Here is a 27,461-nt window from a genome sequence, read left to right on the forward strand (position 1 = left end):
TGGATGCAAGAAGTAAGAAAGGTCCTAGCTCTGGGCCATTTCTCCACCTTCTGAGCAACTTTAGGTTCCTGGATCCCGCCCTCACGTCCGTGAGCAGAGGATCCTGAAACCTTCCAGCGTATTCCAGGGCTGTAGTTATCCACCAAAATTTGAGTTCTGCCGGTCACTGTTTAGCGCTCTTAATCTTTCTGGGTTTCATTTTTCAAGAATGAAAACAGCAGGTTCTAGGTTTTTCACTGACTGGGGCAGTTAGTCAACCATTTAGCATCTCGGGCTAATTCACAAAGGGAGGGCACTGGATAAAGGTCTTCCAGTCAGAATCAAGGATGGGTGTGACCCGGCGCCCCAAACTCTGGCGCGTACCCCAGATCAGAAGACGTCTACGTACAGTCCAACCCCTTGACATTCTAAACATCACGAGATTTTATGAGAAATTGAAACTGAAAACGGGAAAGTCCCTCTCTCTAACCTAGACCAGCGTTGCGAGCTAGGAGACTGGTGACGGCCCCCGCGGGCCTGGTCCTGATTGGCTGTGTGCTCTTCGTATTTAAGAGGAAGCGCCCGGCGGGGCTGGCATTTTGAGTTTGACTTTGCTCGAGTCGCAATGTCTCGCTCAGTGGCTGTGGCCTTCCTCGCGCTACTCACTCTGACCGGCCTGGACGCGGTCCCGCGTAAGTGTCTCTTCCTAATCCCACCCTCTTTGACCCGTTTGGTACTCTCTTAACTCTGTGACCTCCTTCCCCAAGTTCTTCCCGGAGTGGGGACTAGCCCAGGGCTGGGTCTCGCCGTAAATCGTGGGATGGTCTGGATTAGGAAGGGAGTGAAATCCCAGAACGCACACTTCTTGTTCCTTTGCGTGAAGAGCGGGAGAGACCTCTGCTGCGGGGCAAGGTGGATTTGACAGAGTTTGCGGGTGTTGGTAAATTTCAGAGCGGCGGAGGTGGAGGTTTTCCCTCCACTCCTTGCCCCGCCTCTGGCTCCGGGAGCGCAGCGGTAGGACGGAGCGGGTAGGCTAGTACGCGGAGTTGGGGGCTGTGAATGAGTGGAAACAGGTGTTTGGGGTACGGGGAAGACACTACCCACGGGAAGTCAAACCGCGACAGCTCTGCTTCCTTGGGACTGGGAGCGCGCCGGCTAGGTACAGTTTCTTCTCCTGATCCAGTGGCACCAAACCCAGGCGCGCAAACACTGTTCTCATTCCTCGTTGCTTTATTAATAATCCTAAAAGCTACCCGTTATTACAGCTGACTGTGACGAGGACGGTAAATACTTTATATCAGTTTTTATGGTTGTTGTTGCTGCTGTAGTTTTGTTTTTTTACGGTGCTCGAAGCGCTCAACCACGGAGTCACACTCCCAACCAAGTGTCTTTATTTGGAAAATGGATGTAAATACTATGATTACCCGAATCTCGCAGATGAGGAAACTGGGCACCAAGATTTATTTATTTAAAACTGGAGATTGAAAGTAGGAGCACTTTACCACTGATCTTACTTCCCCGGGCCTTTGTTATTATTTTAATTTAGAGACAGGGTCTCCCTAAATTGCTTAGGGTATCACTAAGTTGCTGGGGCACCGAGATTTTAAACAACAATCACACAGGTGATAAATAATAATCAGGATTGAAATTGAGCCTGACCAGTGGTAGATAGGTAGGCATTTTGATTGTAACTCCATCTTTTTCTTCTTCTCTTTCTCCTCCTTCTTCTCTGGGGATTGAACCCAGGGGCGCTTTACAACACTGAGCTACGTACCCTGCCCTTTTTATTTTGTATTTTAAGACAGAGTCTGGCTAAATTGTTTAGAGTGTCACCAAATGCTGAGGCTGGTTTCCATTTTGTGATCCTCCTCCTTCAACCTCCCCAGTGACTGGGATTACAGACATGCACCCGTGTGGGTTTGGGTGTGACCTTTTTTTTTTTTCTTTCAGAAACTTGCTTCCTCATCTTCCTGTGTTGTTCTCTGAAGCAAGGTGGGAGACCATGGGCCCTCCTTGCCTTTTCTTCATACAGGGCTTCCTCTTTGGCACATCGCCTGGTTCTTTCCAAGATATCTGAAGCCTCTACTTTCAGTTTTGAAAAAGTGACAATTTGTCAAAGTCCAGAACATTGCAAAACAGCGATAAGGATAATCCAAAATGGTTACCAAGACCCCTGAGGACACCCAGGATCTTGGGTGCTTTTTAAATACCCCGCATCTCAACTCTTTCCTTTGAAAACCCTCTGTGAAACAGTGTTTTGATCATAAGAAAATGGTATTTAATTTGAATAAAATTTATTTGCAAAATAAAGAATAATGTATCTAGCGATGATAGACCTCATTTAAAAAATTAGCAACCTGACATTTAAAAAATTATTTTGAATATATAAAGGAACTCAAAAAACTTTAACGCCAAAAGATCAAAACACAAACTAATAACCCAATTAATAAATGGGTAAAGAACCTACATAGATGTTTCTCAAAAGAATACAAATGGCTAACAAATATATGAAAAATTGTTCAACATACTTAGCAATTAGGGAAATACAAATCAAAAGTACACCAAGAGTTCATTTCATCCCAGTTAGAATGGCAATCACCAAGAATACACAGAACAGCTGGGTATGGTGGGCCAGTGACTCAGGAGGCTAAAGCAGGAGAATCAGAAATTTAAGGCCAGGCCCAGCAATTTTCCAAGGCTCTCAGCAACTTAAAAAGAGCTGGGATGTAATTCATTGGTAAAGTGCCCCTGGGTTCTATCTCCAGTACCAAAAAATTTAAAAAGAAACAAAAATTGCTGGTGATGTGGAGGAAAATACACAATTAAACATTGTTGGTGGGAATGCAAATTAGTACATCCACTTTAGAAAGCAGTGTGGAGATTTCTTGAAAAACTAGGAATGAAAAAAAAAAAAAAGACTAGGAATGGGGCAGGGCAGGTGGTGCATACCTGTAATCCTAGTGACTCTGGAGGCTGAGGCAGGAGGACCACAAGTTCAAAGCCAGCCTCAACAATTTAGCAAGACCCTGAGCAACTTAGTGAGACCCTGTCTCAAAAAGAAAAAAGAAACACACACACACACACACACACACACACACAGAGCACAATTTCTGGTATACCATACATACATACATACATACATACACACACAATAGAGACATAAGGAAGAATGAAATTGTTATTTGTGGGAAAATGGATGGAATTTGGAGAACATCATGCTAACTAAAATAAGCCTGACTCAGAAAAGTTAAGGGTCAAATCTTTTCTCTCATATGTAGAAGAGAGAAAGAGAGAAATATGGAATCTCGTGAAAATAGAAGGAAGAATGCCAGGCGGGGTGGCACATGCCTGTAATCCCACTACCTTAAGAATCTGAGGCAAGAGGATCAAGAGTTCAAAGCCAGCCTCAGCAATTTAGTGAGGCCCTAAGCAACTTAGTGAGACCCCGTCTCTAAAAAAAATTATATATATATATGTATATAAATATATATGTATATATATGAAGGGGACTCGGAGGGAAAAGGGGAAGTTACTGGGGAATGAGATGGATCAAAAAAAGAATTTTTTTTTGAGTGTTGAAGAGTAGGATTTATTCAAATGAGAAGAAAAGAGACATGAGAGGGGACCTGATAAGGGTTGCCTCTTAAGTGTACTAGTCAAGGGGTAGAGGCAATGATCAATATCTATCTCTGTGGGTAGGGGCACTGATTTAATATCTATGCTAATCAGGTATTGGAAAAGTGCTAAGGCTATTGGTTAGCCCTTGAGTCTTTGGCCTTCACTCAGGTCTGTTCCATCTCCCTTTTCCCACTGCCCTGGAACAAAGGAGTTGGCTGAAATGCTTGGAATTTTCCCATAGGTTAATTCCATGGAGTTGCCTGTTCATTTAGAGAAACCTCTTTCTCAGGGGCCCATTTCCTTAATTGTGTGCCTGTTTTTCTATGTATGTATGTATCTATCTATCTATCCATTCATTCTATCTATCCATTCTATCTTATTCATTTTTCCTTCTGAAAAAGTGCCCCTGCTATTAGGAAAAGGGGTGATGACCACTCTGGTTACTTTCTACAGAAGCCCCTGGTTAGATGGAGATTTCATTTTGGATTCCATCTGTACAGCCATTTGTAGCTTGGTATCTTGTGTATCAAGGCAGTCCAGAGGTCCAGGGTGGCATTGGTGGGTGACTGAATAGGTATACATTAGGCAAGGATCATGCCTTCCAAAGGATCCTGGACAAACCCACAAAAGATGAAATCAGATTTTCAGCCTCTGCTGCTGTAGTGTTGCTGCAGATCCCAGCTCCTGGCCAGTGACTTCTTTCTAGGTTCTTGTCTCATGATTTTGAGGAATGAAATCCATAGACCAGGAAGAATGAATGTAAAAGAGTAGGATTTATTCAAATGTGAAGAAGAGAGACAGACAGCTCACGTAAGGTGTGAGGGAACCCAATAGGGATTGCCCAAGATTGATCGAATTATGTTATGTGCATGTACCAATATAGCATAATGAATCTCTGTTATGTATAATTATAAAGTACCAATAAACTTTCATCTTCTTTTGGTTGTAATGGAGAATATGTTCTCTTCCATTTGTCACAATCCACTCCTTTCCTTGATGTAATTTATCCAGCCCAATTATTTTAGGTATTTTCCAACTCCTGTAGGCATTTAATTTTTTTAAAAAACTGGAAATTAAACCCAGGAGCACTTTACCACTAAGCTACATCACCAGTCCTTCGTATTTTTAAATTTTGAAGAAAGGTCTTGCTAAATTTCTTAGGGACTTAGGTATTTAAAGTTTTGTTTCTTTGCTTTCTATTTCATTAAATCAGATAGAGATTTGGCATATAGACTCTGAGAAGGAATAAACAGGTTGTGTTTGTTCGGAACATACCTTGGGTTGACTTGCATAGGAACCTGAGCAAGGAGGTAATGATAATAACTTCTGTCATTTACAGAGCAATTGCTATGTGCTAGACACTGTGTTAGACCCTTAGTATACTTAGGAAGTCAGATGGGTATAGATGTAGGCAGAAACAGGAACCAAAAAGGAAATGGGTGTACATAAGAAAGAAAATGGAAGCAGTTGAAGTAGTATACAGCAACATGAACAATTTGATATAGCTACTACGGAGGATGTGTTAAATGAGAAATGATGTTTGAAAAGTAGTTTGGGACCCTTGAGTGATGTATTAAGAAATTCAATAGGTGCTGAGAAGACATTAAAGATTCTTGAGACCTGCCAAACAAAGTTTCTGTAAAATTCAGCAGTTTCCAGTAACTGAAAATACTGATAGAAATCAGCTAGAAAATAAAACAAAAACAAACCAACAAACCAAAACCCAAAAGGCATGTAGAGAACAATTATGTGGAAAACATACTAAGTCATGGTTTATTTCATGAAATAGAGTAGCCTATTGGAGAGTAGAAATTCATTTGACCAGAGTGGAAATGGAATCTGGACAAATAGGTCAAAGTTAACCCTTGGTGCCTAACTTGAGACCAAGTTAGCTCCAAGTAAAATACCCTGACAAATTTCTTTTGTCTTTTCCTGATGTTTCTCAGGTTCTCCGAAAGTCCAAGTGTATACGCGGCACCCAGCAGAGAATGGAAAACCAAACTTTCTGAATTGCTACGTATCTGGCTTTCATCCACCACAGATTCAAATAGATCTATTGAAGAATGGACAGAAAATAGAAAAAGTAGAGCAATCAGACCTGTCTTTCAGCAAAGACTGGTCCTTCTATCTTTTGGTCCACACGGAATTCACCCCCAATGATAAAGATCAATATGCCTGCAGAGTTATACATGAAACTCTGAAGGAGCCCAAGATAGTCAAGTGGGGTAAGTTTTCAAGTGTTTTCCTTGGCTGTTGAAAGTTGTATCTAAGTAAAGTCACAGCTAAGAGCTGTTTCAATATTTTAAAAATTTGTATGCTGGGGTTGTCAGGGAATGTTCCTACAGCACCGATGAGTGGCACCTTCTGAGAGACCTCTGCATAGCATGCTCCCTGAGCCAGTGGGGTCCTTGCAGAGAGCAGGAAGGGCAGCAGAACTCCCACAGTGCACACGCTCTCCCAGTACTGACTACTACTGGCTTCCTCCAGCTTTCCTGGCAGCCTCATGGACACTTAGCACCAAGAAACATATCCGGGAGGCACAGGTCTTTGCCTGTAAGTCCCACTGTCCTGACACCTAGAAACCTGGACTCCTTTACCCTTTGGCTAGGTTTGACTCTGAGGCCAGTAGGCAGGATTGAGTCTACAAGTGTTCAAGGCTACACGGTTTTGAACATTTGTTAGTACATAGTATCTTAAGTACATCTTAATGTTTCCCATTTTCTTTTTCATAGATCGAGACAACTAACCAGCATCATGGGACTAACCAGCATCATGGAGGTGGGTTTTTGACTCTAAGAAATGTTTTTGTTTATTATTCTAGGGACTATTTAGAGACAACTCTAACATGATAATTCTCACTGTATGGAGGACATTAATTAAAGTAGCATGTCAGCAGGTAAAGAATTTTTTGAGTCACATTCCTTTCTCCTGTGGAACAACATGAGGAAGGCATGTGGTTCCAGGTGTCCCTCTGCCAGCATCACTGACCCTGTAACAGGAAGACAGGGGAGCTGCCAGTGAGGTGGCAGGATAGAGGCAGCTGATTACCCACATCACCTGCAAGGGTTTGATCTTTCTTCTTTCATTTCCACATTGGGTATTTCCGCATAGAGAAACACCTAAAAAATGAATTATTCTCACACCAGGCATGGTGGTGTATGCCTATAAAACTCAGCTACTCAGGAGGCTAAGATAAGAAGATTGCAAGTTTGAGGCCAGCCTCAGCAACTTAATGAACGACCCTGTCGCAAAAGAAAAAAACAAAACACATAGCAGTTGTTTTGTTCTTCATCCAGAAGACAGGGGTGACACAGTTGTGCAGACGACCTATTCTTTTAGTCTCTTGTTCAGTCTCAGTGTGTGGGTACTCTGCGTTCTAGAAGCTCCCAGGTCACTTGAGGGAAGAAATGGAAACAGACTGTTTTAACTGTATGTAAAGATCTGTAATAGATGTAATTACAAGGAGCTCTAGAAGCATGAAAGAGAGGGGAACTTGAACTTCTTGGTACCCTCAGCTGCAGTCCAGCTTTTCAATGAAACTTTACTGCCCAGGGAACCTTGATGCTGAAAACCCATTCAAATCTGCTACATTTAGAACACAGCAATTAATTTGAGAGAACATCAGAGAGGTTGGATTATCTGCAGTCATATGGTTTTTAAGTGCCAGGACCCAAACTCTAATATCAGAATTCTTTCCTCCAAGGTTTTGGGAGCACCAATGGGATAAACTACTGGGATATGTTCTTTGTAGTGGGTTTTGAAAATTGTAGCCACTTCTTCGAAAAAGGTGATGTACATAGCGGAAGTTAGATAAATTTGGTAGTGAGATCTATAATCCAAATAAAGTAAATGCATTCACAAATTTTTTCCTTTTTTTTTTCTTTCAGGGTTGAAGATGCTTTATTTGTACTGGACTAATTTCTAATTGTTTTCTCTTTTTCAAAATGATATGCTTGTATACTTTATGCACTTAGGAAGTTACAATAATGTAAATCATATACTTTGGGCACTATTTGCATATTTTTTCCCCTGGTGTCTAGAAAAAATTTCAGAAATTGTAGACTAACACTTGGGATCTACATATCTTAAAAGAAATAATAAAGTATCTATGAGTACTTGATTTGGAAACCTTATGTATAGAAGCTATTTTGATATTTTTGAGTGCCAAAAAAAGGGTCAGTAGAAAAAAACAAACTAGTAAATATAATTAAAAGTAAGAGTTGATCATCAAGTCCTAATCCTGTAGTAAACTCTATACATCTCTCATTAGCTGGATGTAGTTATTCACCTTTCGTCCTCCACAATATAGATGATTAAAAAGACCTAAGAAACTGAGGTGATAGTTATATCTTATTGGTAAGCACACAGGCACAATTGAAGCGTGTACATCACTGTCGTAGGCTTCATTCATGGACTACTTCCTCTTTTTATTGTTTTCACTCTAGAAAAAAACAAAAGACATGCCACACAATGCCATAGTGTTATTCGAAGTGGTTTTCTAGGTATCCTTATCTATCTGCAAGTATCCAGGACATTTTCATGATCCAAAGAATGAGTGAGTGTCTTAGGTCAAATTCTTCCAGAAGCAGGACCTGAGCCACAGATCTGGATGCCAGTGACTTAATAAGAAGGGCTTTTATGGGAGAAGAAAAACAATAATGTAGTGGATAATCAAGGACAGGGAATGGGAAGAAGCCAAGTGAGGGTATGATATCAGAAGTTCCTACACAGTCTTTTCCCACAGGGACCTCTATAACAACACACCTTAGTGTTTGTCCTGCCTCAAAGCAAAGGATCTTGCTTTTGGTAATTCACAACAGTCTATCTTTGGCTATTTAAGGCTGTGGTTTTCTTACCTGTAAATAAAAATAAAGGATTCTTACTGGTGATGGTGCAGTAGTCACTTGTGTAATAGAGTCTTATTGCTATATTTCTAGGATAGAGACTTAGTACCTAAGCTCAAGTTCAGCAGAACGAGGTGGGCATAGTCTCAGGACCCCAGTGTACACTAGAGTTTTCAACTCAATCAGACCCAACCCTCCCCCCTTTTAAGTTTCAATTAATAATTAATTTTGAGACATGGTCTCGCTATTTTGCCCAGGTGGGTTTAAATTTGAGCTCCTCATGTCTTAGCTTCTCAAGTAGCTGAATTACAGACATGCACCACGACACCCAGTTTCCTCCCCTCCCCCTTTTCAAACCCTTCTTTTTATTTATTTTTTTTTATTTTTATTTTTTCGGTGCTAGGGATCGAACTCACGGCCTTGTGCTTGCAAGGAAAGCACTCTACCAGCTGAGCTATCTCCGCAACCCCAAACCCTTCTTTTTAAAGTAAAAAGTGTTTTGTGTTGACTCTTTTACTAATATGAATGTAAAATCATGTAATTTAGCATATGACTGCTCTTGCCTGGCTGCAGTGGCTGTCAAGAAGTGTTAGACCCTTGTAACTGGCCCAGGCTCTCTGTGAACAGTGGCATTTAAGAATGGAAGGTAGACTGTATTGGTGGTACCAGAGCAGAAAAGGGAGTGATCTCTTTGCTGCACATCATAAAGATTCATGGATGACACCTTTACAGCAAAAGTCAAGTTAATAAGAGAAAAGCATAACAAATTTATTATGGGAGCTATACAAAATATGAAAACTCGTAAGAAAAGCTAGATGGTTGAGGTTTAATTGCCTTCTTCATAGCGGAGAGGGAAATGGAGGGTGATGTAGGCAATTCAGAATAGTAGATGATTTTAAGACGAACAGATCCAAAAGAAAAGACAAGGAGGCCTGGGACAAAATCTTTGGGGCTCTAGGTTTAGTGTTTCATTTTTAATCTTTTCCTCTGTGAAATGAGTTTAGTCTTCTTTGATTAGTGAAGTTTTAGTAAAAAGATTGAAAACAATCATGCTCCTCTTTGGTGGTTTTAGGTGAATAAGGGAACTTCAGGGAAACATTTTCCTTTTCTTTGAGAAGAAAGATCAAGAGAAGGGAAAGGAGAAAGTTTGAGAGACCTTGAAGCTACTTCCTTTCTTCAGAATGTCAAAGCCCCAACAGTGCTTCAGATTCACAAATGGTATTGATGGTTCTGGCATAATTCTCTGAAGTGGTGAGACTTTTTAGGTAAAATTCCCCAAACAAACCCAAAATAATGTCTTTTGAGTCGCCTGGTAGTTACATTCCTGAAAAAACTCCGTGTACGTGAGCCAGGAGTGAGGGATGGTCAGTGTATGTTCAAGAAATAAAAACAAAAATAAAACACATTTTTTACATGTGATTTTGAGCCCACATTATAAACAGATTTTTAATGTATGTGCACTTGCGCGCGCACACACACGTAGGCTGGAACTTCTGGCTCTCAGCCCCTAAATACTCTTCATAATTGGAATAACCAAATATTGCCCTATTAATTTCCAAAATGCCCTATACGTATTGCCCCCTAGAGAGTGGGAAGTTTCTGAGGTAATCACGCGGGAAGGGCAGCAGGCGGTACCAATCCCTCCCTTCCCTTCATTTTTCTCGGAAAGCCTAGCCTTTGGAGAAAAAGGAAACTAAGTGTGGGGAAGTCCCGTTCTCTAATCTGAAGCAGCTCTTTTTGCCCAGAGGTTGATGACGAGACACCCTGGCCTGTGTTTCGATTGGTCAATAGAGAAACAATGAAAGATTAAAAGTGGGGGAGGGCAATGCTTTTCGCCATCCAGTTGTTGCACCACACCGCCTGCTTGGTGACTGGCTCTGCTCATTGGACTCGTCCACCGACAGTATGCTGTCCCGGGCCGCACCCTTCCTTTCCCTCTCTTAGCTATTCAACGGTTCCCCCTGGCCTATGGCCCCAACAACCCAGCACCGTCCCCTTTCCCAGCCTATTGTAGCCTGGCACCCAGGTTCTAAGAAGTAGCCGAGAGCCGGCGAAGTAGTGCGCTGCTGCTGGAGCGCACGATTTTTTGTTCTCTTATCGCTGAATTGCTGCCTGGATAAGTCTGGGCAGGACTAGGCTGGGCAGGGCAAAATGTCTAGGTCATTGATGGACCGCCGGGTGCACGGAAGGGAAGAGTAGGAAGAAGGAGGATGGGTTGGGCGATCACGAAACATATTTGAGGGTGTTGATCCATTCCGAGGCAGGTAACTCAGGATATACGTTGTATTTCCTCCGTAAATAGGTTGGTGCTTACGATGGAGCTCAGGGTGCTGCACCTACCTCTGGTTTGAGCTCAATCCATTTTTCTCTTGGGTTTTCACTTCCCCATTAGGTTCTAGGGCTTTCTCTAAATCCAGATCATGTCAGGGTATTGTGTAACATTTCTGTCAATTTGCACTTCTGTTTGGTATTTGCACAATCACACAGGGCTGGGGACTCGAACCTGGGTCTCTAGCATGAGAGTCAGGCCCTCTGCGAGAGGAGCTACACGGCCAGCCAATTTGCACTTCTGTACGTGCAATTAACACATTTAAAGTATACGTATAATTCAGTCTGGCAGCAGGCCTCATGCCTGTGATCCCAGCTACTCCAGAGGTTGAGGCAGGAGGATCTCAAATTCTAGGCCAGTATGGATAATTTAGCAAGACCCTGTCTCGAAATAAATTTTAATAGGCTGGTGCCATGGTACACGTCTCTTAATTCTAACCTTAATCCCAGTCTGTAATTCCTATTTGGGATGCTGAGGCAGGATTGGAAGTTAGAAGCCAGCCTTAGCAATTTAATGAGACAATTCCTCAAAATAAAAATTTAAAAAGGCTGGGAGTGTAGCTTAATAGTTGAGTGCCCCTGGGTTAAATTCCTAGTACCCCCACCCCCCAAAGTATTTATGCTCTGGTAACATGGTGAATCCCAGACAAGCCTGAGAATTCCTTACATCTGAAGGAGGCTACACTGAACTGAGGCAGGAGGACCAGAAGTTCAAGACCAGCCTCAGCAACTTAGTGAGATCCTGTCTTAAAATGAAAAATAAAATGACTGGGGACTCCCCTAGGTTCAATTCCCCACTACAAACAAAACAAAACAAAAACAAAAACAAACCAAAAAAAAAAGAGGTAACTTCTGTCTTGGATGCAAACCCTTGGATGCAGCATTAATAATAGAACTTGGGGAAAGTGAAGTAGTTGACCTCACCTGTGAACCTCTAGAACCTGTAGTGATTGAACTAATACCGTGACTTTGTTGTGATTATTGAATAAAAGGGAAGCGTCAAGTCCAAACTGGCAGCTTATGTGTTGAGCAGTGAGGAGTGCCAGAGATGTGTATGTAACTAACAGTGCCCATCATAGATCCTTGGGAGAAGTCACATAGTACCTGGTTATATCCAGTGCTGAATTTGCATGAATGGCTACTCAGAGATTGAACTGAGCAGACATCACTGTGAATGTGGTCATAGGATTGAGGGATGTAACTCAGTGCTAGAGCACTTGCCAGCATTGGTCAAGATTTGGGTTTGATTTTCAGCACAAACAACAACAGCAACAACAAAACAACCACATCAATTTCTGTGTATGTCCCTTCAATATACTAAAATTTGCCCAGTGTGTTTAAAAAAATTATCCCCCATCATTAACACTTTATTTATATATGGTATGTGCCTTGTTGCTCAGGACAGACCCTCTGACTGGATTTCAATGTCACTGTGCAGAAACTATAGGTTGTTAGCATCCATGCTATTTTATTTTAATGTTTTAGTTGTAGATGGACACAATACCTTTATTTTATTTATTTTATGTGGTGCTGAGGATTGAATCCAGTGCCTCACCCGTGCTAGGCAAGTGCTCTACTACTGAGCCACAATCACAGCCCCCATGCTATTTTAGTTACTAATTGGAACTGGGGATTGAACTCAGGGGTGTTTTATGACTGAGCTATAGCCTCAGCCTTTTTATTTTTTATTTTGAGACAGAGGCTCACTGAATTGCTTAGGTCCTTGCTAAATTGCTGAGGCTGGCCTTGAACTTTCAATCCTCCTGCCTCAGCCTCCTGAGTCACTGGTATTACAGGTGTACACCACAGTGCCTGGTTCTATTTTAGCAATTTAACAAATTACGATCTGGAGTATATAAAACACCTCTGATTTCTTATATGCTCTGAGACTTTTTCTTTCCTTTGGTTTTATACTTCACAACTGGACTTTTGTTGTCATAGTGGGCCAGATGCTGATAGTTATCCTCAATGCAGTGTTGCCTTGTGTGTCCCCCAAGGCTTCACATCGTGAAATTTAATCCCCACTATGAGGTATTAAGAGGATGAAAATTTAATCCAACAACTATGGTTTTTGGACGTAGGGCCTTTGAAAAGTGATTAGGATTAGATAAAGTCATTAGGATTAGACAAGGCCATGATTGAATCCTGATGACTTTACCAGAGGAAGAAAAACTGGCCACACACACATATACACATGCGTGCATGCTCCCTGTCTCTTGCTATGTGAAGCCCTGTACTACGTTGGGACTCTGGCAGTAAGATGATCATTATCAGATGTGGCCCCCTTCACCTGGCACTTCCAGAACTGTCATCTGTGAGTCAAAATAAACTTTTATTTTTCTTTTTTTGGTATTGGGGATTGAACCCAAGGCCTTGAGCATGCTAAGGACACATAGTACCACTGAGCTATACACCCAACCCTAAACCTTTTTTTCTTTATAATGTAGCCACTCTGTGATATTGTGTTATTAGTAACAGAAAATGGACTAGTACCCCTTGTTTTCTCATAATTATCAATTTTTAATTGACCATATGGGGGCATATGGTGCCACATGAATGCAACATCCTAGAGACGGTGGAACAAGTAGACAAGAAAGAATTTGGGAGACCAACCACATTGCAAACCAGAGACACAAAACGGTTTTGGTGTCACATCTATTTCCTACCACTCCGACACTTGACAGGGTTCTGTTGATCATCCTCCCTCTTGGGGCCATAGGCATGGCATGTCTCCATGTGTAGTTGCTTTTTAATATTAATGATCAATACATCATTAGAAACTTATTGGAAAAACATTGGGAAGGTTTTACTGTATTGGGACACAAAATAGTACACAATAAAAATTTAGTAGTAATGCATATATAAAATATATAAAAATAAACAATTGTAGCTATGCTCGAGTTAAAAGGAGCCTGTGATTGCTTTAGTATAATAATTTCTAAATATAGATGGATAAAGAGGCATTCCTCTGAGCTTGGATGTGCTGTTTAGCCTTTGTTGCTTTCCTAGTTTTAACAGTTGATTCTAGAGATTCTTAATAAAAATATTTAGGTTAGTCATAAATATAATTTGTGTTTTTCCTATGTTTAGTCTAATTCTTTGAGAATCAAAATAAGATTGTAGTCTGCCATTATGTGAAATAGAATAGACTAAATATTAACTATAAGTTGATTTCTTTGCCCTTTGTTAATAATAGTAAAAGCTTTTCACGGTTAAACACTGGAGTTCATGGTGCAGGTGGTTTCTCAGAAAATCTAGTGACGTGTTTGTTCTGGAGGTTGAAGGTCAGCAGATCATGGTGCCCTCAGTTTAGCTGGAGACAAGGTTGTTTTAATTTAGGTGGGGGACAAAGTTGTTTTAATCTAGCTGGGAAATAAGGTTGTTTTGGTCTGGGCTGTCATACAGAGGGAATGTGTACTTTGAGAAGACGCAGAGATTGTACTTTTTAAGGTTTTTCTTATTTTAAACTAATCACAAAATGATATAATCATTACTAAAGAAAAATATGTATTAAAAGGCTGGCAGAGGCTGGGGAGCTAGCTCAGTCGGTAGAGTGCTTGCCTTGCAAGCACAAGGCCCTGGGTTCCATCCCCAGCACTGCAAAAAAAAAAAAAAAAAAAAAAAAAAAGGCTGGCAGAAAAATAAAGATAGAGATTCAGCCTCAGAACACTTGGTGTCTCTGTCTGCTGTTTCTCCACTGCACCGACACCGCCTATCCACGTAGGACCCCCAACCACTGCTAGGGCTGGACCCCAGCATTTTGGGTTTTTGCTTAAGAGAGAAATAAATTTCACTGTTGCTTAAGCAACCATTATACTGGGTTTATTAGGTTGACACATAAAATTAAGCATCATACTGGCTCTCATTTAGAACAATGGAATCTTTTAGTTGATAGACTGGGGTGCTACCCTTGGGTTTCCTGATTCCATTGGTATAGAAAGAAGTCAGTTCTTTCTGATCACCTCTCCTTATCAGTACATTTAAGGGAATATGCAGACATGCACCATGTCAAATGACCTGCAAGTCCAGACTATTAGAACCTAGAATTGTGGTTCTGTGCTCTCTGACCTGCTGGGGCAGAGGGGCTACCTCTTTCACCTTGGCAGGCATGCTTGTCTTCCAACACATTTTTCAGTTAATCAAATTGGCATGCTTCTCTGTGAACAAAACATCCTCCTCCCTGGGTCACAGGCCTTGGAAAGCACTCTGATCATTTTTCTTTTGCAGAGAATCTCATAGAACTCACATATCAGTCTGCATTTTATAATGGGAGAGGATATAACTTAAAATGCTTTCCCCCTCTGCCTGAGAATGACACGTACAGCAAAACTTGTTCCTTTCTTTCAGTGATTGCAGGGGTGTTATCTACCCTGTGGAGACACAGTTGTACCTGAAGCAGCACCCATCCCTGCATCATGTCTGTCTATCCACTGTATTCTTTGGAATATTGTCCATACCCTGGACATTGGTTGCTTGACTTTGTACAGGATACACAATATAAATATGGCATACATATTTACTTATTAATTGGCACTGGGAATTGGGAAACCAGAGCTTTACACAGGCTACCCAAGTGCTCTACCACTGACCTCTATTCCCAGCTTGAGTGGTTTGAAAATGAAATGAGAAAGAAAAAGAATATGAGAATTTAAAAAAACCCAAAACATTTCTAAATATTATTTTCTCACATTTAATATTCATCTTGTGCATGCCACTTTGGAGACTATTATTTGCTGACATAATGCAGTGTGTCATAAATTTGAATACTGATCAAAACACCTGAGGTGTCTATTAAATATAGGTTTTATTTTTGCATGTATTATCCATGTGATTTTTTTTTCAGTACTGAGGATTGAACATTTTACCACTAAGCAACACCCCAAGTCCTTTTTAAAAAAAATATTTTTTATTTTGAAACAGTGTCTTGCTAGGTTGTTTGGACTGGCCTCAAACTTGCAATCTTCCTGCCTCAACCTCTGGAGTTGCTGGGATTATAGGCATGCACCAGTAGACCCATCATTCATATCATCATGATGAAGATACTCTCTCCAGTTTTCTGGCAACTCTTAGTCCTCCCTATTATATGCTACTCACACATTTAACTTACCTGCCGAGCTCCTATAAACATTTGAGTTTTTGGTCTCTGCTTTACGGGAAAAAATAAAGGGGATTCTGACTTTTTAAAAATCCAAGGTAAACTTTTACAGACAAAGAAATGCACTGATCTTAAGTGTATAATTAGATCAATCTGGGCAAATGACCAACATCCCAATCAAAATATACAATTCCTTCACCCTAAAGAATTCCTTTATACTCCCATCATTCCCCATAGACAAACATTATTCTGATTACTATCACTATAGATTTGTTTGGAGACACTGGATTTGGTTACTTCATTGTCTTGTGCAGTTCATCAGGAAGGAAATTTGGTAGGAACTTGAGTATAAACATTAGGCAGGAATCAAGGGTTTGTTTTAGTGAGAACATGATTACATTGCCCCTCTTAAGAATTGAGGCAAGATGTTTTTAATACCTGCTCTTTATTAAGTGACAACTCTGTTCCAGACACACTGCTGGGCACTTCATACATCACGGGCAGTTAAGGTAAACACCTAGACAAGAGCAGGATCCCAGTAGACTGTAAGAACTGGGCACATTAACATGAATAATTCGGTGTGACTATTTTATGTGACTCTGTGAAGAAATAAGAACTAAAGATAGAAGAGTAAATTAGTACTATATCATGAGTAGAGCATGGCACATTGTTATGGAGCTTAGTCTTATTCTACAGATGCTAAGGAGCCATAAAAGATTCTGGTGAGAGCCTGTAGGGAAAGATTCTCAAGGATTCAGCATGATCTTCATGAAGGCTGAAGAAACTATTTGAAAATTGTGTTGGGATGTAACATGGAGGTGGAATTAGGAAAGATTCAGGTGTTGATTTTCCTCTCAGAATAGATGTGTATTTTATGAAGTGTATTAAACAGGATTAACCTCCATCTGAGGAATTTGGTACCACACTGGTGGTCTCTTGTCATTTTGATGGATGTTTAACAGTTTCATTTCAGCACATCTGAAAACCTTTTAAGCTGTGGCAACTTTTGGGAAATGGTTTTGGTGTGAAGTGGCAACAGTATAAATCCAGAAAGGCAGCTGGGGCAGTTATAAGTTCGCTTTTAGATACTTTTCTTGGAAAAGTGGAAGCTTATCTGGCCAGAATGAAAATGGGATTATCAACTTGACACCTGATCTAGCTTTAGACTGTGTAAGTCACACTGTGAAATAATCTGGTAGTTTTTGTTTGTCTTTTCATAATGTTCACTGGGGCTGCACAGCAGAGAATAAGTCAAAAATCTCAAGCTGCAACAAGTCTGGATTCTATCTAGTTCAAGAATGGAGATAAGAGAGAGTGGAGGAATTGTACCCATCTTTCAGCAAAGACTGATCTTTCTATTGCTTGTTCCACACTGAATTCATTTCTACTGCAAATTTTGAGAAACAGCTTATTCTCCAAGAACCTAAAATTGTTAAGCAGGATAATCTTTTGGGGTCTTGCTTACTACATCAATTAGTTCTCATTATTAAAGTATGCCTACTGGAAGAAGTCAATGAGTGTTAATAAAGTAGATGGGGTTTGGATGACATTATCAGCCGCCTAGCTGTCTCTAACTACTGCAGTAGTTTCCCTGCAGTGTGAGCAGGCAGAAGCAGTGGCACTCCCACAGGGCGCATGCACCTCCAGTCCTTCTTACCTACTGACTTCCTCCAGCTTTCTTGGCAGCCTCATGGATACTTAGCAGTAAGACATGTCTTCAGGTGGCATAGGCCTTTGCCTTTGAGTCCTGTCACCTTACAAACCTAGGCTCCTCTAGTACTCTCTGGCTGCCTTTGGCTTAGACTAGTAGGCAGGGTTGGGTCCTACAGGACAGTATTCAAGTTAGGAAAACAGCCTATTCTGCCAGGCTTATTGTTAACAGTTTTGTACATTTGTTAGTACATAACTTATTTCAGAAGTAAAACTTGCGCTTTCTTTTTCTTTCTTCTTCAGTTTCACGGTTCAGTTTCATATCATCATGCAGGTAGATTCTCGACTTTGAGAAAATCTTTTTTTGTTTTGTTCAGGGGCTATGTACAGATAGCTCTGATGGGTTAGCTCTCATTTTATGGGGCCATTAATCAGGGTGGCATTTGAGATGAGTCCTTCTGTTCCCTGTTAGCTTTCAGCAGGCAAAATAAATCCTATGGCTTATATTCCCTTCTGTGGAATGGTATGATGAAGGCCTGGAGCCAGCATCACCGACCCTCTAAAATGAAGGCAAGGGGCTGTCATTGTGGTGTGACAGGACAGAAATAACCAATTATCCACACCATTTGGGTTGTCTTCCTTTCTTTTGGAGAAGCACAAGCCACAGAAACAGTAGTTATTCTATTTTCCAAGCTCAAAAGAAGGCTGGGGATGTAGCTCAGTAGTAGAGCACTTGCTGAGTATGTGCAAGGCCCTGGGTTCAATCCCTAGCACTGAAAGAAAGAAAGAAAAAAAAAAAAGGTGCCAGGTGCTGCCCTTCATTAATTCACTCATTCATTTAGCTAACATTTATTAAGTTTTTATAGTGCGCTAGGCCTCTTTTAGCTAAGATTAATAAAATCGTCCTTTTCTCCAAGAAGTGCATAGTTTCTTGGAGAAGAGATAGGAAAACAAATAGTTCTAATGAAAGAAATAATGCAGTGTAATAAAAGTTATGATAGAAATATCTTCAAGGTGTTGCCAAAGCATAAAAGAGGAAATAATTCTGACTTCTTAAGAACTTTCTTGGATGAAGGAAAGCCCCCTGGAAGAAGGGACAGCATGTGCAAAACCATAGGAGTATATCATATTTGGACAATCCCAAACTCCAGGGCAAGAGTTGTGGATGTTAAGGCTGGACGGATGGACAGGAGATAGACATTTAAGAAAATACTGACTTAGAGAAATTACTTTAAAAAAGCTTGTTAGCTCTGTGAATACTCCTTATAGGTCAACCAGCTCACAGTCAAGGTATGAATCTCTGTGAGCTAAAACTGCTAAAAAAAGCTGTATGAAATGTTTTTCATCCTGCTTCCTTGACCTTTGCTACTTTCCCAGGGCTGTTTCAGTGGAATGGCAGAGGTGAAAACTCCTAGTTAAAGCCTTTTGGTTGGTGCCTTGATGCTGTCTGTGATGGGATCACTTCAAATCACAATCACAAAAAGAAAGAAAGAAAGAAAGAGAGAGAGAAAGAAAGGAAGAAAGAAAGGAAGGAAGAAAAAGAAAGAAAGAGAAAGAAAGAAAGAAAGAAAGAAAGAAAGAAAGAAAAAGAAAGAAAGGAAGGAAGGAAGGAAGAAAGAGAAAGAAAGAAAGAAAAAGAAAGAAAGAAAAAGAGAAAGAAAGAAAGGAGGGAAGGAAGGAAGGAAGAGAAAGAAAGAAAGAGAGAAAGAAAGAAAGAAAGAAAAAGAAAGAAAGAAAAAGAGAAAGAAAGAAAGGAGGGAAGGAAGGAAGGAAGAGAAAGAAAGAAAGAGAGAAAGAAAGAAAGAAAGAAAAAGAAAGAAAGAAAAAGAGAAAGAAAGAAAGAAAGGAGGGAAGGAAGGAAGGAAGAGAAAGAAAGAAAGAAAAAGAAAGAGAAAGAAAGAAAGAGAAAGAAAGAAAAAAGAGAAAGAAAGAGAAAGAAAGAAAGAAAGGAAGGAAGGAAGGAAGAGAAAGAAAGAAAGAGAAAGAGAGAAAGAAAGAGAAAGAAAGAAAGAAAGGAAGGAAGGAAGGAAGGAAGGAAGGAAGGAAGGAAGAGAAAGAAAGAAAGAGAAAGAGAAAGAAAGAAAGGAAGGAAGGAAGGAAGAGAAAGAAAGAAAGAAAGAAAGAAAGAAAGAAAGAAAGAAAGAAAGAGAAAGAAAGAAAGAGAAAGAGGAAGAAAGAGAAAGAAAAAAAGAAAGAAGGAAAGAAAGAAAGAAGGAAGGAAAGAAAGAAAGAAAGAAAGGAAGGAAGGAAGGAAGAGAAAGAAAGAAAAAGAGAAAGAAAGAGAAAGAGAAAGAAAGAAAGGGAAAGAAGGAAAGAAAGAAAGAAGGAAGGAAAGAAAGAAAGAAAGAAAGAAAGAAAGAAAGAAAGAAAGAAAGGAGGGAAGGAAGGAAGGAAGAGAAAGAAAGAAAGAAAAAAAGGTGGGTTGGTAGGTCATTCCAATCAGGGTTTCTCTTTCTTTTAAGCAGATGATGATCAAAGCAACTGACAAACTGTCACGGAATCTGCCAGACCTCACACTGGCCTGTGCCTTCTCTCTAGCTCTTGAACTTTTCCTCTTCCCTTCATGGGCTCTGAGCCTATTCCTAGTAAACAGGTCCCAGTCTTCTGGTCTGCAGCCATCCTGGTCCTGCTGAGCTGATCCAAGTGTCCTGCTTCTGCTCCCTGGTGACCTGATAATCCAGCTTCATGGAGGTGAGTTATTCTTCCAACACAGCTGGTTTTCTGGGTATTACGTGGAAAACAAGATCATGGAATGGGATATGGATTTTAGACCATGATAGAAAATATAGGGAAATATTTAACTTACGGCAGCTTGTAGTTTCTATATTCTCTGAAGTCCTTGGAAAAACTGAGAATTTAGATTAAAGAGGCTGGTAAGAAAGTAGTGAAATCCACCACAGCTTTTTGAGAAAAATTAAAGTGCTATACAAAACTACTCCCTTACTAATGTAATCACCTTATTAATTTTTGATTAAAATTATTAAATATGTTTTTATTGTTATACTATCATATTTGACATTTTGTATTTAAAACAGAGCTGACTCTTGCAGGAGTTAAACATTTTTTAATTGAATTTCTTGTTTTAAGATTCCTTCAGAAGAATTAAGGTCATCATACTACAGTGATACATGCATACTCATATTTATAGCAGCACAATTTACATTAACCAAACTATGGAACCAGCCTAGGTGTCCCTCAGTGGATGAAGGATAAAGAAAATGTGATATATATATATATATATATATATATATATATATGCACATACACACAATGGAGTTTTATTCAGTCATAAATAAAAATGAAATTATGTCTTTTGCAGAAAAATGGATGAACTAGAGACCATCATGTTAAGAGAAGTGTCAAACTCAGAAGGTCAAGGGTCATAGGTTTTCTCTCATATGTGGAAGCTAGAGAGAAAAATGAAAAAGACGGTGGGGGTGGCTCTCAAGAAAATCTAAGGGAAATGAGTAGAGGAAAGGGACAAGGGGTGGGAGGTGGGAAGGAATGGGGAAATGCTGGGGAGTGATATTGGTCAAATTATATTGTTATATTTTATGAATGTATGAATATGTGACAACAAATCCCATTATCATGTACAATTATAATGCACCAATAAAAATGTGGGAAATAATCCCTTCAGAGCTAAAATAAGGAAGTTATATTCTTCTGAACTTAGTGTTTTTTTCATTGTTAGACAAAAGGGAAAGTTTATTTACCACAAGAAAGCTGAGGGGCTGGGAATATAGCTCAGTTGGTAGAGTGCTTGCCTTGCAAGCATAAGGTCCTGGGTTCGATCCTCAGTACCGCCAAAAAAAAAAAAAAAAAAAAAAAAAAAAAAAAAAAACCCACCCTTGTAGTTGACCAATTTCCTTGTCTTCTGATTTGGGCTGGGGAGATAGCTCAGCTGGTAGGGTGCTTGCCTCCCAAGCACAAGGCCCTGAGTTCGATCCCCAGTACCAAAAAAAAAAAAAAAAAAAAAAAGAAAGCTGAAAAAACTCACTAAAATTGATAAGAAATCTTAACACATGAGTTATCATTTCCACCAGTTTCCTCTTCTTATGATGTTGAATTTCATTATATATACATTAATTATTAAGATAAGGTTCTTTCTGGTGCAGTGGCATACTCCTGTAATCCCAGCAACTTGGGAGACTGAGGCAGAAGGATCACAAATTCAAGTCCAGCCTTGCAGTTTAGTGAGACCCTCAGCAACTTAAAGAGACTTTTAATGAGACCCTGTCTTGAAATAAAAAAATAAAGAGGACTGGGAATGTAGCTTAGTGGTAAAGCACCCTTGAGTTTGATCCCCAGTAAAAAAAATCAGGTTCTAATTTTCTCTATCACAGGAACTTTAGGTTTGTTTTTACTCTACTTAGTTCTTAGATGTTGAAGGAAACAGGGCTATCAGCATTTTGTTTATAATTTCTAAAGGAAAAAAATTAAACACTATTGCCTCTACTTTTTATACTCTCATCCCTTTAAGGCCAAGTCAGCAAAAATAGATACTTTTCTCTAACAGTAAGAAAATTTGGTCCTGTGATAGTGTTTGGTTTCAAATGTTCAGAGGCTGAAAGTTGTGAACTAAATGACCTAACATCTTTTTAAACTCTCAGAAACTGAAAAATCAACACGTTCAGAATCTTTCTTTCCTTCTTATGTGAAAAAGGCAAAACTCATGAAACAAGGGTGTGTCTTGCTCTTGAGTGGGAGTTGGTTGTGCCATAGAGCTTACCTCTAGATGAATTGTATTTCTCTGCTCTTAGGTTAATTCTTCAGAAATTTGCCCGTTAAAATTTTAAAAAATTACTTTGGAGGAATCAAGGCTGAAAAGTAAATAAAGAATGCTCCTTAAATATTTTATTAACCTTAATTTCAAAAATTCGCAATCCAAAAACTTCTCAGGAAAACAAAATCTTTGGGAAAAAATTGTTCTTGGAAATTTCTTCTTTTTTTAAAAAATATTTGTTCTTTTTAGTTATACATGACAGTAGAATGTATTTTGACATATCATACATACATGGAGTATAACTTCCCATTCATGTGGTTGTACATGACAAGGAGTTACACTGGTCATGTATTCATATATGAACATAGGAAAAGTTATGATTGATTCATTCTACTGTCTTTCCCATTTCTATCCTCCCTCCCTTCCCCTGGTCTTTGGTTTTTTGGGATTGACTTATTTCACTTAGCATGATAGCCTCCAATTCCATCCATTTGCCAGCAAATGCCATTAATTTCATTTTTCTTTATGGCTGAGTAATATTCCATGGTGTATATGTACCACATTTTCTTTATTCATTCATCTGTTAAAGAGCATCTAGGTTGGTTCCATAGTTTAGCTATTGTGAACTGAGTTACTATAAACATTGATGTGACTGCGGTGTCACTGTAGTATGCTGATTTTAAGTCCTTTGGAATAAACTGAGGAGTGGGATAGCTAGGTCAAATGGTGGTTCCATTCCAACTTTTCTGAGGAATCTCCATACTGCTTTCCTGAGTGGTTGCACCAATTTTAGCCTACTGGCAACGCATGAATGTACCTTTTCCCCCACATCCTCACCAACATTTATTGTTGCTTGTATTCTTGATAATTGCCATTCTGATTGGAGTGAGATAAAATATCAGTTTAGTTTTAATTTACATTTCTCTAATTGCTAGTGATGTTGAACATTTTTTTCATATATTTGTTGACCATTTGTATTTCTTCTGTGAAGTGTCTGTTCAGTTCTTTTGCCCATTTATTGATTGGGTTATTTGGTTTTTTTGGTGTTAAATTTTTTGGGTTCTTTATATATCCTGGAAATTAATGCTCTATCTGAGATTCTTCTGCAAATTTCTAATGACATCATAGTTCTCTATTCCTTGTTTTTTCTCTGTTCTGAGAATGTGTGCAGTAAATGGATGCGCTTTCTTAGGAAATGATTCCTGCCAGCCAGAGATTTATAAAGATGAGAATTGTTCCCTGACTTTAGTTTCTCTCCTTCTGACTTAAGGTTATACTTCCCTAAAGGGAGGTCTGGCAGGGAATGTGATTTCCTAAGAGATTTCCAGATACTCAAATTTCAGAATCTCTTTTGGTTCCATTTTTTTTTTTTTTACCTCCCTTTAGTGCAGTAGAAAGTTGTTCCAAGTATTTTGCCTCACTTATTTTGATCTACTTAATAAATTCAGTTTCATAAAGTATATTGATTGACCTTCTACTGACTTAGTGATTAAGATAAAAGGTTTTGGGGGCAGATAAGGAATTCAAATATGGGTTCCACCACTTAATGACTGTGATTTTGGCAAATTACTTAAACTCTTTAAGCTTTAGTTTCCTTAAAAGTGGGGCAATAATACGTATCTCATAGGGCTTTTATAAAGATTAAATGAGATAATGTCCATAAATAATTTTGCACAGTGAATGCTCACTAAATATTATATGATCGTATATTCATCTGTTAAAGAGTATCTAGGTTGGTTCCATAGTTTAGAGGATGTGGGTTTTTCCTTTTTTTTTTTTTTTTTTTGGTGGGGGCTACCAAGGATTGAACCCAGGGAAACCATTGAGTCACATCTCCAGCCCTTTTTAGTTTTTTTTTTTTTTTTTTTTTTTAAATTTTGAGATAGGTCTTGCTAAGTTGATTAGGATCTTGCTAAGTTGCTAAGGCTGACTTTGAACTTGAGATATTTTGCCTTAGCCTCCCTAGTTGCTGGGATTATAGGTATGTGCCATCACACCCAGCTAGAGGATGTATTCTTTTTTTTTTTTTTTTTTTTTTTTTTTTTTAGTATTTTTAGTTGTAGATGGACACAATATATTTTATTTTCAAGTAGTTCTGAGAATCTAACCCAGTGCCTCATGTGTGCTAGGAAAGCACTCTACCACTGAGCCACAACCCCAGCCTGAGGATGTATTCTTGAGAGACAAGTTAACTGGAGAAACCTCCACTGGCAAGATGAATTAACCATAAAACCCCCAACCAATCATATTGTATCAACAACTGATAGCATTAAATATATTTTTTATATCATAATTTCATTCTTTTAAAATGTACAATTCAGTAGTTCTTGGCATATTCTCAAAATTATATAACCATCGCCACTATCTAATTCCAAAACATTTTCACAATCCCCAAAAGAAATCCCAAGCCCCTTACCATCACTCCCCAATCCCCTTTGACCCAGCCTTGGCCACTATTATCTACTTCAAATATATTTTAAAAACACATTGAATAAAATTCCTAAACTGTATTCACCTTCAAAGAAAGCTAAGGGGCTGGGGTTGTGACTCAGTGGTAGAGCACTTGCCTAGCACATGTGAGATACTGGGTTAGATCCTAGCACCACATAAAAATAAATAAATAAAACAAAGGTATTGTGTCCATCTACAACTAAAAATATGAAGAAGAAGAAGAAGAAGAAGAAGAAGAAGAAGAAGAAGAAGAAGAAGAAGAAGAAGCAGCAGCAGCAGCAGCAGCAGCTGGATTTACCAGCACAAACCAGTTCTGGTAGGTACCCTTTCTTCTAGATCATTCCCAACTGTGTATGTTCTCCCACAAGTTTTATATTATTCAGAATACATCTATTTTTAAAGTTTTCAAGACAGCTCTGGCTGGCTTAAAATGCATATTTTTTTTTTTTTCTGTAATGGAAATTCTACCCAGGGCCTTGTGTGTGCTAGACAAGTGCTTTGTTGCTAAGCTACATCCCCATCTCTTTTTAAATTTTTGAGACAGCTTCTAAGTTGCTCAGGCTGATCCTGAACTTGTGATCCTCCTACCTTAGCCTCCCAAGTAAAAATGCAATTTTTTTGGACTTGCATGTTCTCCAATGGGCATATTTTGTCCTGGGTTTGGTCTTTTGACACATTTTGAGAGGATGAAGAATAAACAGATTTTGTTCTCTTCACTTTCACACAATTTCTCACTCAGCCTGGAACAAAAAATGAAGTACTGTTTTTGAATATTTTGTTACATTTGGTTAATGAAATTTAAATGAATTATTTATATGTAAAAGGGCAGTAAGTGAAAAATTTTCAATATATAATAGAACCATGGAAAATAAGACTAGAAATATGAATTTTCGATATATTGAAGAGAATTCTGAATTCTGGGGTCTTTAAAAAAAAACTCACAAAAACTTATTTCGGTAGGCTACAAAGAACAACAAGATTTTGGAGGGTTAGTAATCATTATTAACTAGAACTTGCAACTGATTAGATGACAGGGCAGGAAGAAGATAATAAAAAGAGATTATTCAGATTTCGAAACTGGAAGACTTGTGCAATTAATAGATATAGGGAAGTCAAAAGAAGGAAGAGAGCTGGGTGTGGTGGCACAAGCCCAACTACTTTGGGAGTCTGGGACTAGAGGATCACTTGAGCCCACACATTTAAGACCAGCATGGGCAACATATTGAGACAATGTTTAAAAAAGAAAGCTAAGAAAGAATAAAAAGAAAAGCAACAGAAGGAACTGATTTGGGGGAAAATATGATTTCTGTTTCAGTAATGTTGGTTTTGAAGGACCCAAACATGGGCTCCGAGATTTGGATTTGATAGTTATTTACATAGAGGTTGTATATGAAATCATGTAATGAATGGCTAATTTGGTAAGAAGAAAGTGGAGAGCTAGAAGAGGGCTGAAGATAGACCATGGCCATCATTCATACTTAGAATGAGAAGAGAAAGGGAAACTAGCCAAGGCAGAAGAGTGGTGAAAGGACGGAGAACAGGACAGTATCACATCATAAAGGGCCAAAGGATAGACTAAATAAGTCAAGAAAGATGAAGATGAGAGTTTCATTAAATGAGTGTTTAGCATGGTCTATTAAAAGGGCAGAGATTTAGACAAGCTACCTTAAGCAAAGAGAAAACCTCACTTACGAGTGTTAGCACAAAAGGACTGAGCTGAGTGCAAATCATGGATCAGCGCAGCCTTTATTCAGCAATGAAATCACACATCTAATGGACCGACTTTCCTGGTGGAAAATGAGCCCCTGGTCAAAGGAGGAATCTGTGCTTATATAGGTTACACTGAGAGGTGACTTAATTAATAAATAAGTCAGGATGGGCAGTCAGGAGTTTGAGATCTGTCTTTACTGGGTCAGATGGAGGGTCTGGGGTCAACGGTCAGTATCTGGCAAAGGAACTGTTTTGGGAAGGATCAATGCTTTGGCCTCCTCCCAGAGACTGTCACTCTAGGCTTGAGGGATAACTCCTCCCGGGGGCTTGTGTCACCACTGGGAAAGAATGTATTGGGAAAGGATCAATGTTTTCAGTGTGCTGCCTTCTCCCTCACTCCCTTTTCCCAGGTCACACTATTTTGGGGTTTGTCATTTTCCATATCTAACAAAGAGAATAAATGTTTATTCTTCCAACACATGTTTTGAGCCCCTACAATGACAAGGAATCTTGCTAGGCATAGGAATCCTGGAGGAATCAAAGGACAGTGCAGTGGTTAATGTAACAGCCACTCCCCACATAATTCTTGTCTCTACCTACTAGCTGACTTTACCCTGCATCTCTGCATAAGTAGAGGCAAATGTAAACTCCATCTGGGAATGTAGAGTCAGGAATGAGGAGTAGAGTAGTTTTGGTTAAATTTTCAAGGAGATGTATAGCAGATGGGGATAGCTCTGACCTTCAGGCTAGAATTTCTTGAATTCCCTTGGTTCTACCACTGAATTGAGTGTCAGAGCTAGTTCATCCTTCTATGAGCTCCAGTTTCTCCTAAGAGAAACTTAGGAGAAACTGGAGCTCAAAGGAGTAACCCATAGACCAATCCTCAAGGATTTTGCCCCAGAATAAATTTTCTGTCAGTACTTAAGTTTTTCATCCCTTTATACAGAGAAGATATACAAATTGAAAATTAGTATATGTACATTTAACATTTATTTTTTTCCCCTGTATAAATCTTCCTTGCTTTTGCCTGCCCAAGATTTGATCTTCAAGTCCCCTTTTA

The 27,461-nt window shown here is 39.3% G+C and overlaps 2 protein-coding genes and 1 long non-coding RNA gene across 3 annotated transcripts in view; 2 read left to right on the forward strand and 1 right to left on the reverse strand.

The window, feature by feature from the left end:
• The first annotated feature begins 513 nt into the window (after nucleotides 1–513).
• Nucleotides 514–8,484, forward strand: B2M (beta-2-microglobulin). Its single transcript, XM_079126768.1, has 4 exons — nucleotides 514–671; nucleotides 5,544–5,822; nucleotides 6,330–6,375; nucleotides 7,485–8,484. Exons 1-3 carry the CDS (start codon nucleotides 605–607, stop codon nucleotides 6,341–6,343), a joined length of 360 nt encoding a protein of 119 aa, XP_078982894.1. The 5' UTR covers nucleotides 514–604; the 3' UTR covers nucleotides 6,344–6,375; nucleotides 7,485–8,484.
• LOC306653786 lies at nucleotides 7,546–10,886 on the reverse strand. The gene is made up of 2 exons (XR_013761793.1): nucleotides 8,916–10,886; nucleotides 7,546–8,799 (listed from the first exon to the last, which is right to left on the reverse strand). It is a non-coding gene; the product is annotated as an uncharacterized lncRNA (long non-coding RNA).
• A 9,006-nt stretch (nucleotides 10,887–19,892) lies between these two features.
• Nucleotides 19,893–27,461, forward strand: part of TRIM69 (tripartite motif containing 69) — a 31,003-nt gene continuing 23,434 nt past the window's right edge. Inside the window, exon 1 of the mRNA XM_079126769.1 lies at nucleotides 19,893–20,205. Coding sequence (XP_078982895.1) covers nucleotides 20,200–20,205 — 6 coding nt within the window. The 5' untranslated portion in view covers nucleotides 19,893–20,199. The remainder of the gene's footprint in view (nucleotides 20,206–27,461) is intronic.

This window comes from Sciurus vulgaris (genome assembly GCF_902686455.1).
Source record: "Sciurus vulgaris genome assembly, chromosome: 2".
Taxonomy (NCBI): domain Eukaryota; kingdom Metazoa; phylum Chordata; class Mammalia; order Rodentia; family Sciuridae; genus Sciurus; species Sciurus vulgaris.